This window comes from Nerophis lumbriciformis, linkage group LG29 (assembly GCF_033978685.3).
Source record: "Nerophis lumbriciformis linkage group LG29, RoL_Nlum_v2.1, whole genome shotgun sequence".
Lineage (NCBI taxonomy): Eukaryota > Metazoa > Chordata > Actinopteri > Syngnathiformes > Syngnathidae > Nerophis > Nerophis lumbriciformis.
This window is the reverse complement of record NC_084576.2, coordinates 30,402,501-30,416,134: the sequence shown is the minus strand read 5'-3', so window position 1 is coordinate 30,416,134 and position 13,634 is coordinate 30,402,501. Positions and strand designations below refer to the sequence as shown.

Sequence of the window (13,634 nt, the reverse complement as noted above, 5' to 3'; positions counted from 1 at the left end):
AGCAAATAAAAGTTATCATGCTAATAACTTTAACAGGCTAGCATGCTAACATACCAAGCGATATGACTCTAAAGTGTACAGCTATGAAATTATCTAAAAATAAGTGTAAAATTAGCTGTGTGTAAACGGTAGCATGCTAATGCCAGCATTCTAACATTAATATGCTAGCATTTTAGCCATTTTCATACTTTTAACCTAACAATCATAGGTTTTGTTACTTTTAGCGCCATCTTAAAAGTATTAGTATTAGCATACTAATGTAGCATTCTAGCTTACTAATATTTCAAAAATGTTATTTCTACAAATTGACCTAAATTTTAACAGCTATTTACCTATTTTGAGTCATTGACTTTACCCGGCACCCACAATGCATTGCGAAACCCCCGAGCCCTGTTTGCGAGGTGTGTGAAAAGTGAAAACCAGGCGTCTGTTTCAGTCATTTATTTGCACTCAAAACGTGACAAAAACCCTGCGAGAAGGAAATAAACAAGATACAAAGTGACAACAATGTTCAGCACCAGTTTTTGTTTGTTTTATACAAAGAATCAACTCTTAGAAGTGTAAACAACAAAGGAGTGGTATGGTATTGTAGTACATGACATACAAGTGTGTATACTTAACAAAAGGTAACTCAAACACAAGTACACAGTATCGGAACACAAATACACAGTCGTAGGAAACCTTGGTCGTGAATAATCAGTGCGTTTGCGGTAGTTATAGGATTAGGTGTTGCGATACCGATATTGATCCGATATCAGCAGGAGTCGCCACGTGCTTTTATTTAGTTGCGTTGGAAAAGTTACCAAGGTATAAAAAAACACTTAACATATTTATCATGAACCGTCTGGAACGGGCTTATGCTGTCTTTAAGTTGACGTGAAGTGGTCCTCGCTTTTGGTGACAACCTACCTTTGAATGATGCGGACACGCTTGTTACTGAAAACGTTCTAAAACGCCTCGGAGACTTTGTATGTTTAATATGCAACTTATTTGATACTTGTTTATATCGACAAGTGTTATTTGTGATTTTTACATATGTCTAGCTTGTGTGCTAGTGTGTGCTCGGCTGTTGCGTAGCTGCTAATAATAAGGTCAGAGTCAGCGGATTTGTCGTGTGGTCTTATTTTTTCCCCATTTTAGTGATATTTGTCCAGATTTACAGCTCCTTTAAGCCAGTGTGAGACATTATTGGACGTAAACAATGGCGGAGCGCTAATTTATAAACTGCATGCTAATGTTTCATGCTAACATTTGAGCTAATTTCATACTTTATTATTCCAATAATCATGGGTTCTTTAAATGTATGCCAGTCTTTTACCTGTTACACTAGCACACTAAGGTTATATTTTAGCATTTTAGCTAATTTAGCACCTGTTAGCATGCCTATGTTAGCATGCTAATACTAGCACACGAAGGTTACATTTTAGCATTTTAGTTAATACTAAACAATAATCAGGGATTTTGTTACTCTGTGCCATTTTAGAAGTATGCGACCCTGAAAGGGACAAGCGGTAGAAAATGGATGGATGGATGCTAGTTGTTCCCCTGTTAACATGCTATGGTTAGCATGAAATTTTAGCTAATTTCGTACTTTTTAACCCAATAATCATGGGGTCTTTAACTTGGCACCAAATTTAAAGTATGCCAGTCTTTTACCTGTTAGCATGCCTATGTTAGCATGCTAACACTAGCACACTAAGGTTATATTTTAGCATTTTTAGCTAATTTAGTACATAAAAAGTAGGCCAGTCTTTTACCTGTTACACTAGCACACTAAGGTTATATTTTAGCATTTTAGCTAATTTAGCACATGAAAAGTTTGCCAGTCTTTTACCTGTTAGCATGCCTATGTTAGCATGCTAACACTATCCATCCATTTATTTTCTACCGCAAGGACACTAAAGTTATATTTTAGCATTTTAGCTAATTTAGTACATAGTAAACAATAATCAGGGATTTTGTTACTCGGTGCCATTTTAGAAGTATGCGACCCCGAAAGGAACAATCGGTAGGAAATGGATGGATGCTAGTTGTTCCCCTGTTAATACGCTATGGCTAGCATAACATTTTAGCTAATTTTGTACTTTCTAACCCAATAATCATGGGTTCTTTAACTTGGCACCAAATTTAAAGTATGCCAGTATTTTACCTGTTAGCATGCCTATGTTAGCATGCTAACACTAGCACACTAAAGTTATATTTTAGCATTTTAGCTAATTTAGTACATAGTAAACAACATTCATGGATTTTATTACTTGGTGCCATTTTAGAAGTAAGCTAACTGTTCCCCTGTTAGCATGCTAAGGTTAGCATGCTAATATTTTAGCGAATTTCATACTTCTTAACCCAATAATCATGGGTTCTTTAACTTGGCACCAAATTTAAAGTATGCCAGTATTTTACCTGTTAGCATGCTAACACTAGCACACTAAAGTTATATTTTAGCATTTTAGCTAATTTAGTATATAGTAAACAACAATCATGGATTTTGTTACTTGGTGCCATTTTAGAAGTAAGCTAGCTGTTCCCCTGTTGATACCATGCTAATGTTAGCATGCTAATGTTTCATGCTAGCATTTTAGCTAATGTTGTATTTTTTAACCCAATAATTATGGGTTCTTTAATTTGGCACCATATTTAAAGTATGCCAGTATTTTACCTGTTAGCATGCCTACGTTAGCATGCTAACACTAGCACACTAAGGTTATATCTACGAGGGGCTATACGGCGTCGAATGGGTGCTACAAATTGTGCGTTCAAATATTTTATTTCTTTATTTTTTTCACGTTTAATATGTTTTTTTTGCTATTTTAATTTTGACAGTACCACATAAGATATGTTTTTCACCATCTACGCTCCGTAATATCATCAAAAGGTTCAGAGAATCTGGAGAAATCACTGCACGGAAGCAGCAAGGCCGAAAACCAACATTGAATGCCTGTGACCTTCGATCCCTCAGGCGGTACTGCATCAAAAAGCGACCTCAGTGTGTAAAGGATATCACCACATGGTCTCGGGAACACTTCATAAAACCACTGTCAGTAACTACAGTTGGTCGCTACATCTGTAAGTGCAAGTTAAAACTCTAATATGCAAAGCCAAAGCCTTTTATCAACAACACCCAGAAACGCCGCCGGTTTCGCTGGGCCCAGAGCTCATCTAAGATGGACTGATTGCAAAGTGGAAAAGTGTTCTGTGGTCTGACGAGTCCAGATTTTAAATAGTTTTTGGAAACTGTGGACGTCGTGTCCTCCGGACCAAAGAGGAAAAGAACCATCCGGACTGTTCTAGGCGCAAAGTGTAAAAGCCAGCATCTGTGATGGTATGGGGGTGTATTAGTGCCCAAGACATGGGTAACTTACACATCTGTGAAGGCACCATTAATGCTGAAAGGTACATACAGGTTTTGGAGCAGCATATGTTGCCATCCAAGCAATGTCTTTTTCATGGACGCCCCTGCTTATTTCAGCAAGACGATGCCAAGCCACATTATTTCAGTTTGAACATTAAATATCTTGTCTTTGCAGTCTATTCAATTGAATATAAGCTAAAAAGTATTTGCAAATCATTGTATTCTCTTTTTATTTACCATTTATACGGCTTTAGTCTGTGAAAGGTGCTATTTAAAGAAATGTGACTTACTTACTAGCTCCTAGTAGCCCATAGCCCAGCATGTTTACCTTTTGTAAATGACTCCACTAAAATACAATAAATTGTTTTTCTTGCGCTGATATCGGCTCGATATCAATATCGTATCGGGACGCTGAAGACGGACTGTTTTGAAGTGGATCATGGCGGTGCGACGGAATCAGAAGCGATGAATTCAACAGACGGTACAAAACCACGTGTTTCGGGTGATAAAAAGGCAGTTCAGGTGAGACTTTTTATTTGTATTTTTTTTATTTTTTGCATCGGCAAAGGGTGCAGACAATTAGTGCTTTTCTATTCCTGCGGTCCGCACTTTGCGCGCCATGTTCTCGTTTTCCACATTCGGTGCAGGTGCAACAAGTCGAATAACAAAAGGCTTAATGTAGAGGACGGGCGGGGGAGGGGGCGATTTGTGGCGTATTTTTTTCAAAAATGTGATGTTTTGAAGCTTAAATTGAATCAACTTGTAATTTTTTTTTTTTTTTATGACTTCCTTATCAATTTGTAACCTCAAAAAGTGCAGGGTTCTAACAACAGGAAAACAAACCGTGTTGTTGTACTCATTTTATACCACACACAGCTCGTTATCAAATGACTGTACTGTTGTAATCAATTATAACCATAAACATAACTATAGAAACACCACCAAAGGCTTCCTTATTGTCGTTAAGAACATGTGTGAACTGTTGAGCGCGATATATAAATAAATAAAGGACAATGCGAGATTATCATCACACTTCAACATCTCGAACATGGAAACGCCTCTTTGCTAGGTCAGCGTTGCAAATGAAAATACGTTCTTAATTGTCGTACCCTGGTTAAATTGTTAAATAAATGTATAAATACATGTCAACGAGGAAGTAAATGTTTACGTACTACATTACCCAGAAGGCTTAGCGTCGCAGACAGGAAGAGGAAAATGAGTAGAATTTGTTGATGTTGGAATGGTTTGAATAGGTTGAAAAATGTGGGAATTGTGGAAGTTTGAAAAATGGCCAATTCATTTTGAATGGAGGAAATGTCCCTAAAAACTGGGTATTTCAGGAAATCCGGGAAACATTTTAGAATTGGACTTAAAACGGTTTGAATTAGATTAAACATTTAGGAGTAGGGGAATTTTGAAAAATGTCCCAATCATTTCAATAGGAATTTCATAAAAATGTGGGAATTCCGGGAAAAGAGGGAATTTTTTTGAAAATGGTAAAAAAAACAAACTTGAATGTTCTGAATGAGTTGGTGTTTGGAGTTTTGCAAAACGGTTGAGAAATGTTGAAGTAGTAACATTTTCAATTGAGAAATGGTATTACGGAATTCCTGGAATTTTGGGAAAACCGGGAATTTTTCCAGTTCAAAAAACAACTTCGGTGTTGTCAATGGTTTGACAATGGAACGGTTAAAGTGGGTTGAAAAATGTGGGAGAAGTAGTCAACAGAAAAAAGGGTGAAAATAGGGTTTGGGGAAACTGGGAATTCCTGGAATTTTTTTAAAATTAGAAAAACGATAGTTTGAATGTCCAGGATGAGTGGTATATGTTGAAGGTGGAATGGTTTGAATCGGTTGAAAAATGTGGAAATGGTGGAAGTTTGAAAAATGGCCAATTCATTTTGAATGGGGAAAATGTCCCGGAAAACATGGAATTCTGGGAAATCTGAGAATTTTTGGAAAAGTTTGCGATTCCCGAATAGGCTGAACAGTTTAAAGTTGGAATTTTTCAAATCGGTCGAGAAATATTGAAATATTAGCATGTTGAATTGAGAAATAGTATTACGGAATTCCTGGAATTTCTGGAAAACCGGGAATTTTTCCAGTTCAAAAAACAGCTTAGTTTTTTTGTCCTGATGAAGAGGAATGTTTTGACGATGGAACGGTTGAAGTGGGTTGAAAAATGTGGGAGGAGTAGTTGCCAGAAAAAAGGGTGGAAATAGGGCTTTGGAAAACCGGGAATTTTTGAAAATCCTGGAATTTTTTTGAACTTGGAAAAAGGGTAGTTGGAATTTCCAGGATGGTGGAATGTTTTGAAGGTGGAATGGTTTGAATCGGTGGAAACGTGGAAATGGCGGAAGTTTGAAAAATGGCCAATTCATTTTGAATGGGAAAAATGTCCCGGAAAACATGGAATTCTGGGAAATCTGAGAATTTTTGGAATTTGTCAAGGGAAACGTTTGCGATTCCCGAATAGGCTGAACAGTTTGAAGTTGGAATTTTTCAAATCGCTTGAGAAATATTGAAATATTAGCATGTTGAATTGAGAAATAGTATTACGGAATTCCTGGAATTTCTGGAAAACCGGGAATTTTTCCAGTTCAAAAAACAGCTTAGTTTTTTTTGTCCTGATTAAGAGGAATGTTTTGACGGTGGAACGGTTGAAGTGGGTTGAAAAATGTGGGAGGAGTAGTCCCCAGAAAAAAGGGTGGAAATAGGGCTTTGGAAAATCGGGAATTCTTGAAAATCCTGGAATTTTTTTGAACTTGGAAAAAGGGTAGTTGGAATTTCCAGGATGGTGGAATGTTTTGAAGGTGGAATGGTTTGAATCGGTGGAAACGTGGAAATGGCGGAAGTTTGAAAAATGGCCAATTCATTTTGAATGGGAAAAATGTCCCGGAAAACATGGAATTCTGGGAAATCTGAGAATTTTTGGAATTTGTCAAGGGAAAAGTTTGCGATTCCCGAATAGGCTGAACAGTTTGAAGTTGGAATTTTTCAAATCGGTCGAGAAATATTGAAATATTAGCATGTTGAATTGAGAAATAGTATTACGGAATTTCTGGAAAACCGGGAATTTTTCCAGTTCAAAAAACAGCTTAGTTTTTTTTGTCCTGATTAAGAGGAATGTTTTGACGGTGGAACGGTTGAAGTGGGTTGAAAAATGTGGGAGGAGTAGTCCCCAGAAAAAAGGGTGGAAATAGGGCTTTGGAAAATCGGGAATTCTTGAAAATCCTGGAATTTTTTTGAACTTGGAAAAAGGGTAGTTGGAATTTCCAGGATGGTGGAATGTTTTGAAGGTGGAATGGTTTGAATCGGTGGAAACGTGGAAATGGCGGAAGTTTGAAAAATGGCCAATTCATTTCGAATGGGAAAAATGTCCCGGAAAACATGGAATTCTGGGAAATCTGAGAATTTTTGGAATTTGTCAAGGGAAAAGTTTGCGATTCCCGAATAGGCTGAACAGTTTGAAGTTGGAATTTTTCAAATCGGTCGAGAAATATTGAAATATTAGCATGTTGAATTGAGAAATAGTATTACGGAATTCCTGGAAAACCGGGAATTTTTCCAGTTCAAAAAACAGCTTAGTTTTTTTGTCCTGATTAAGAGGAATGTTTTGACGGTGGAACGGTTGAAGTGGGTTGAAAAATGTGGGAGGAGTAGTCCCCAGAAAAAAGGGTGGAAATAGGGCTTTGGAAAACCAGGAATTCTTGAAAATCCTGGAATTTTTTTGAACTTGGAAAAAGGGTAGTTGGAATTTCCAGGATGGTGGAATATGTTGAAGATGGAATGGTTTGAATCGGTTGAAAAATTTGGAAATGGTGTAAGTTTGAAAAAAGGCCAATTCATTTTGAATGGGAAAAATGTCCCAGAAAACATGGAATTCTGGGAAATCTGAGAATTTTTGGAATTTGTCAAGGGAAAAGTTTGCAATTCCCGAATAGGCTGAACAGTTTGAAGTTGGAATTTTTCAAATCGGTCGAGAAATATTGAAATATTAGCATGTTGAATTGAGAAATAGTATTACGGAATTCCTGGAATTTCTGGAAAACCGGGAATTTTTCCAGTTCAAAAAACAGCTTAGTTTTTTTGTCCTGATTAAGAGGAATGTTTTGACGGTGGAACGGTTGAAAAATGTGGGAGGGGTAGTCGCCAGAAAAAAGGGTGGAAATAGGGCTTTGGAAAACCGGGAATTCTTGAAAATCCTGGAATTTTTTTGAACTTGGAAAAAGGGTACCGGTAGTTGGAATTTCCAGGATGGTGGAATGTTTTGAAGGTGGAATGGTTTGAATCGGTGGAAACGTGGAAATGGCAGAAGTTTGAAAAATGGCCAATTCATTTTGAATGGGAAAAATGTCCCGGAAAACATGGAATTCTGGGAAATCTGAGAATTTTTGGAATTTGTCAAGGGAAAAGTTTGCGATTCCCAAATAGGCTGAACAGTTTGAAGTTGGAATTTTTCAAATCGCTCGAGAAATATTGAAATATTAGCATGTTGAATTGAGAAATAGTATTACGGAATTCCTGGAATTTCTGGAAAACCGGGAATTTTTCCAGTTCAAAAAACAGCTTAGTTTTTTTTGTCCTGATTAAGAGGAATGTTTTGACGGTGGAACGGTTGAAGTGGGTTGAAAAATGTGGGAGGAGTAGTCGCCAGAAAAAAGGTTGGAAATGGGGCTTTGGAAAACCGGGAATTCTTGAAAATCCTGGAATTTTTTTGAACTTGGAAAAAGGGTAGTTGGAATTTCCAGGATGGTGGAATATGTTGAAGATGGAATGGTTTGAATCGGTTGAAAAATTTGGAAATGGTGTAAGTTTGAAAAATGGCCAATTCATTTTGAATGGGGAAAATGTCCAGGAAAACCTGGAATTCTGGGAATTTTTGGAATTTGTCAAAGGAAAGTTTGCGATTCCCAAATAGGCTGAACAGTTGGAGTTTTTCCAAATCGGTCGAGAAATGTTGAAGTAGTAACATGTTGAATTGAGAAATGATATTACGGAATTCCTGGAATAACGGGAAAACTGGGATTTTTTTCAGTTCAAAAAACAACTTTGTTTTTTGTCCTGATTAAGAGGAATGTTTTGACGGTGGAACGGTTGAAGTGGGTTGAAAAATGTGGAAGGAGTCGTCGCCAGAAAAAAGGGTGGAAATAGGGCTTTGGAAAACCGGGAATTCTTGAAAATCCTGGAATTTTTTTTAACTTGGAAAAAGGGTAGTTGGAATCTCCTGGATGGTGGAATGTTTTGAAGGTGGAATGGTTTGAATCGGTGGAAACGTGGAAATGGCGGAAGTTTGAAAAATCGCCAATTAATTTTGAATGGGAAAAATGTCCCGGAAAACATGGAATTCTGGGAAATCTGAGAATTTTTGGAATTTGTCAAGGGAAAAGTTTGCGATTCCCGAATAGGCTGAACAGTTTGAAGTTGGAATTTTTCAAATCGGTCGAGAAATATTGAAATATTAGCATGTTGAATTGAGAAATAGTATTACGGAATTTCTGGAAAACTGGGAATTTTTCCAGTTCAAAAAACAACTTAGTTTTTTTGTCCTGATTAAGAGGAATGTTTTGACGGTGGAACGGTTGAAGTGGGTTGAAAAATGTGGGAGGAGTAGTCGCCAGAAAAAAGGGTGGAAATAGGGCTTTGGAAAACCGGGAATTCTTGAAAATCCTGGAATTTTTTTTAACTTGGAAATAGGGTAGTTGGATTTTCCAGGATGGTGGAATGTTTTGAAGGTGGAATGGTTTGAAGCGGTGGAAACGTGGAAATGGCAGAAGTTTGAAAAATGGCCAATTAATTTTGAATGGGAAAAATGTCCCGGAAAACATGGAATTCTGGGAAATCTGAGAATTTTTGGAATTTGTCAAGGGAAAAGTTTGCAATTCCCGAATAGGCTGAACAGTTTGAAGTTGAAATTTTTCAAATCGCTTGAGAAATATTGAAATATTAGCATGTTGAATTGAGAAATAGTATTACGGAATTCCTGGAATTTCTGGAAAACCGGGAATTTTTCCAGTTCAAAAAACAGCTTAGTTTTTTTTGTCCTGATTAAGAGGAATGTTTTGACGGTGGAACGGTTGAAGTGGGTTGAAAAATGTGGGAGGAGTAGTCCCCAGAAAAAAGGGTGGAAATAGGGCTTTGGAAAATCGGGAATTCTTGAAAATCCTGGAATTTTTTTGAACTTGGAAAAAGGGTAGTTGGAATTTCCAGGATGGTGGAATGTTTTGAAGGTGGAATGGTTCGAATCGGTGGAAACGTGGAAATGGCGGAAGTTTGAAAAATGGCCAATTCATTTCGAATGGGAAAAATGTCCCGGAAAACATGGAATTCTGGGAAATCTGAGAATTTTTGGAATTTGTCAAGGGAAAAGTTTGCGATTCCCGAATAGGCTGAACAGTTTGAAGTTGGAATTTTTCAAATCGGTCGAGAAATATTGAAATATTAGCATGTTGAATTGAGAAATAGTATTACGGAATTCCTGGAATTTCTGGAAAACCGGGAATTTTTCCAGTTCAAAAAACAGCTTAGTTTTTTTTGTCCTGATTAAGAGGAATGTTTTGACGGTGGAACGGTTGAAGTGGGTTGAAAAATGTGGGAGGAGTAGTCGCCAGAAAAAAGGGTGGAAATAGGGCTTTGGAAAACTGGGAATTTTTGAAAATCCTGGAATTTTTTTGAACTTGGAAAAAAGGTAGTTGGAATTTCCAGGATGGTGGAATGTTTTGAAGGTGGAATGGTTTGAATCGGTGGAAACGTGGAAATGGCGGAAGTTTGAAAAATGGCCAATTAATTTTGAATGGGAAAAATGTCCCGGAAAACATGGAATTCTGGGAAATCTGAGAATTTTTAGAATTTTTCAAGGGAAAAGTTTGCGATTCCCGAATAGGCTGAACAGTTTGAAGTTGGAATTTTTCAAATCGGTCGAGAAATATTGAAATATTAGCATGTTGAATTGAGAAATAGTATTACGGAATTCCTGGAATTCCTGGAAAACCGGGAATTTTTCCAGTTCAAAAAACAGCTTAGTTTTTTTGTCCTGATTAAGAGGAATGTTTTGACGGTGGAACGGTTGAAGTGGGTTGAAAAATGTGGGAGGAGTAGTCGCCAGAAAAAAGGGTGGAAATAGGGCTTTGGAAAACCGGGAATTCTTGAAAATCCTGGAATTTTTTTTAACTTGGATAAAGGGTAGTTGGAATTTCCAGGATGGTGGAATATGTTGAAGATGGAATGGTTTGAATCGGTTGAAAAATTTGGAAATGGTGTAAGTTTGAAAAATGGCCAATTCATTTTAAATGGGAAAAATGTCCAGGAAAACCTGGAATTCTGGGAATTTTTGGAATTTGTCAAAGGAAAGTTTGCGATTCCCAAATAGGCTGAACAGTTGGAGTTTTTCCAAATCGGTCGAGAAATGTTGAAGTAGTAACATGTTGAATTGAGAAATGATATTACGGAATTCCTGGAATAACGGGAAAACTGGGATTTTTTTCAGTTCAAAAAACAACTTTGTTTTTTGTCCTGATTAAGAGGAATGTTTTGACGGTGGAACGGTTGAAGTGGGTTGAAAAATGTGGGAGGAGTAGTCGCCAGAAAAAAGGGTGGAAATAGGGCTTTGGAAAACCGGGAATTCTTGAAAATCCTGGAATTTTTTTGAACTTGGAAAAAGGGTAGTTGGAATTTCCAGGATGGTGGAATGTTTTGAAGGTGGAATGGTTTGAATCGGTGGAAACGTGGAAATGGCGGAAGTTTGAAAAATGGCCAATTAATTTTGAATGGGAAAAATGTTCCGGAAAATCTGGAATTATGGCAAATATGGGAATTTTTGCAATTTGTCAAGGGAAAGCCCGCGATTCCCGAATAGGCTGAACAGTTTGAAATGGGAACGCTTTGAGTCGGGTGAAAAATGTGGAAGGTAGAGAGCGCCAAAATCTTGAGAAGAAGATAATAATAATAAATAGATGAATTTAGGTGTGTGAATGTTTTGGAGCATTCACACAATAAACATTGCACCGTGTTGTCCTTGGACTGCCGAGTCACATGACAACTTGTCACAGTTCTAGCAAGTGCAGCTAAAATGAAGTACAAAAGGCATGTAAGAGTGCAGCGTGCATCAGAGCAAGAATGGACGTTTGCTACTATTTGGAATGGGACTGAAAGTCCTTCATCCAAACTTTGATATGACTAAAGATTTTATGCTTCAGAGCCGGAAGAAACTGGGCTGGGTTTAAAAAAAAAAATGTTTTAAATAAATGCATGAGTGTTTTAATGAAAGCTTGTTTTGCTCGGATGTCCTCAGGGGGTGAGGGGGTATCTTTACCAGAGGCCGCTGGAGCGTCCACCAGGAGGCGCGAGGATCCTGGCTGAGGATCTCTTGGGGATCTTGTCATCGATCTGAGCACCTGTGAAAAGTGGAGATGATGTTCCCGCGCCATTAACCAAGCCTTTTGATCTTTACCGGACAGGCTGAAGCTGGACTCCTGGAGGTCCCTCACGCCGCCGTGGCGGGTGCTGGGGCGCGTGGGGGTGTCCAGGTCCGAGGCGCCCACGTCCCTCTTCCCGGCGTTTGCCACCGCCACCACGTCGCCCTGGTACGGTTCCCTCTCCACCCGCTTCGCCGCCTGGCACTGGGTAGGTGGACGCGCACACAAAAAAAACGACATTAGTTTGGAAAACTGCTGTGCAACACGGTCCATTTCTGGAATGTCACAGGAAGTCATGTTTGACCCTCGCTGAACCGCAGCAGCACTCATGCAGCGCAAGACGCATTAAAAAAGATGTTATGATATTTTTACATTATAAAACCAACACAAAGCAGATTTTTTTTTTACCCATAGGGCTCCCCTCTCGTTTGGTGAACATTAAAAGGTCCTGGGGACCCGAAGTGGTCTCAGTCATAAAAGTTTTTTTTACTTTCAAGGCTTGAACCTCCAATTTCAGGTCTGTTCATTGAAATGTTTTACTTTTATTAGGGCCCGCATGTCCCATTGTATAAGGACTCCCAAAGGGAGTCCTTATACAATGGGACATAAGGACCTATTGAATTTGTAAGGTTTTATTATTATTATACCGGCCGCCTCTTTGAGCACTAATTTGACCCACTTAACATGCTTCAAAACTCACCATATTTGACCCACACATCAGGACCTGCGAAAATGGTCTTTTAATGAAAAAAACGAACCCCAAAACTCAAAATTGCGCTCTAGCGCCCCCTAGAAGAAAAAAAAACTAGACTGCCTGTAACTCCCACTAGGAAGGTCGGAAAGACATGAAACAAAATTCTCTATGTAGGTCTGACTTAGACCTAGATTTCATAATTGTACATCCTTGGGCAGAAATCAACAGGAAGTTGGCAATTCCCCCTTCAAGACAAAAAAGTACTAAAAACAGTCACTTTTGCCTCTTTGAGCTGTAATTTGACCCCCTTAACATGCTTCAAAACTCACCGAACTGAACGCACACATCAGGACTGGCAAAAATCTAATAAAAAAACCTAACCCCAAATCTCAAAATTGCGCTCTAGCGCAATTTTTGAATAAAACGCTGAAAAAACTGCTCCTCGGAAGAAAAAAATGACAAAACTGCCTGTAACTCCCACTGGGAAGGTCGGAGAGACATGAAACAAAAACCTCTATGTAGGTCTCACTTAGACCTACATTTTATAGATTGACAACCCCCAGCAAAAATCAACAGGAAGTTTGCTATTCCCCCTTCAAAACAAATTTTTTGTAAAAACCGGTCACCTTCCTTCAAAAACTATCTCCTCTGAGCGCGTTTGTCGTTTCGGCTTCAAACTAACACAGGAGAGAGATTAAACCCTTGTGTATAAAAGTACAGAACAGCGTTTTTCTAACTGCTCCGGTTTTGATTTTATTACCCTTCAAAGAACTGCTGCGCTGATGCTGCTGCGCTGCTGTTTTTTTAAGATGGCTGCTTAAAAACCAGCGTGCCTACACAATGCAGACAAGGTAGGTGCACTAGACAAAAGTATTGGGACACTTATGACTACCACCGGACAAAAGTATTGGGACACTTAGGACGACAACTGGACAAAAGTATTGGGACACTTGGGACTACAACTTGACAAAAGTATTGGGAAACTTAGGACTACCACTGAACAAAAGTATTGGGACACTTACCTGGACCAAAGTATTGGGACACTTACACCGAAAACTGGACAAAAGTATTGGGACACTTGGGACTAAAACTTGACAAAAGTATTGGGACACTTAGGATGAAAACTGGACAAAAGTATTGGGACACTTAGGAATACAACTGGACATAAGTATTGG

General features: G+C 38.4%; 1 protein-coding gene across 2 annotated transcripts in view; it reads right to left on the bottom strand.

Moving 5' to 3' along the window:
• Nucleotides 1-430: 430 nt before the first annotated feature.
• dpysl5a (dihydropyrimidinase like 5a) overlaps nt 431-13,634 on the bottom strand; it is a 37,653-nt gene continuing 24,449 nt past the window's right edge. For both annotated transcript variants that reach the window (XM_061924525.2, XM_061924526.2), the window contains exons 12-13: nt 11,801-11,969; nt 431-11,744 (exon numbers count right to left, since the gene is read on the bottom strand). In XM_061924525.2, the coding sequence (XP_061780509.1) occupies nt 11,659-11,744; nt 11,801-11,969 (255 nt within the window). In that variant the 3' untranslated portion in view covers nt 431-11,658. The remainder of the gene's footprint in view (nt 11,745-11,800; nt 11,970-13,634) is intronic.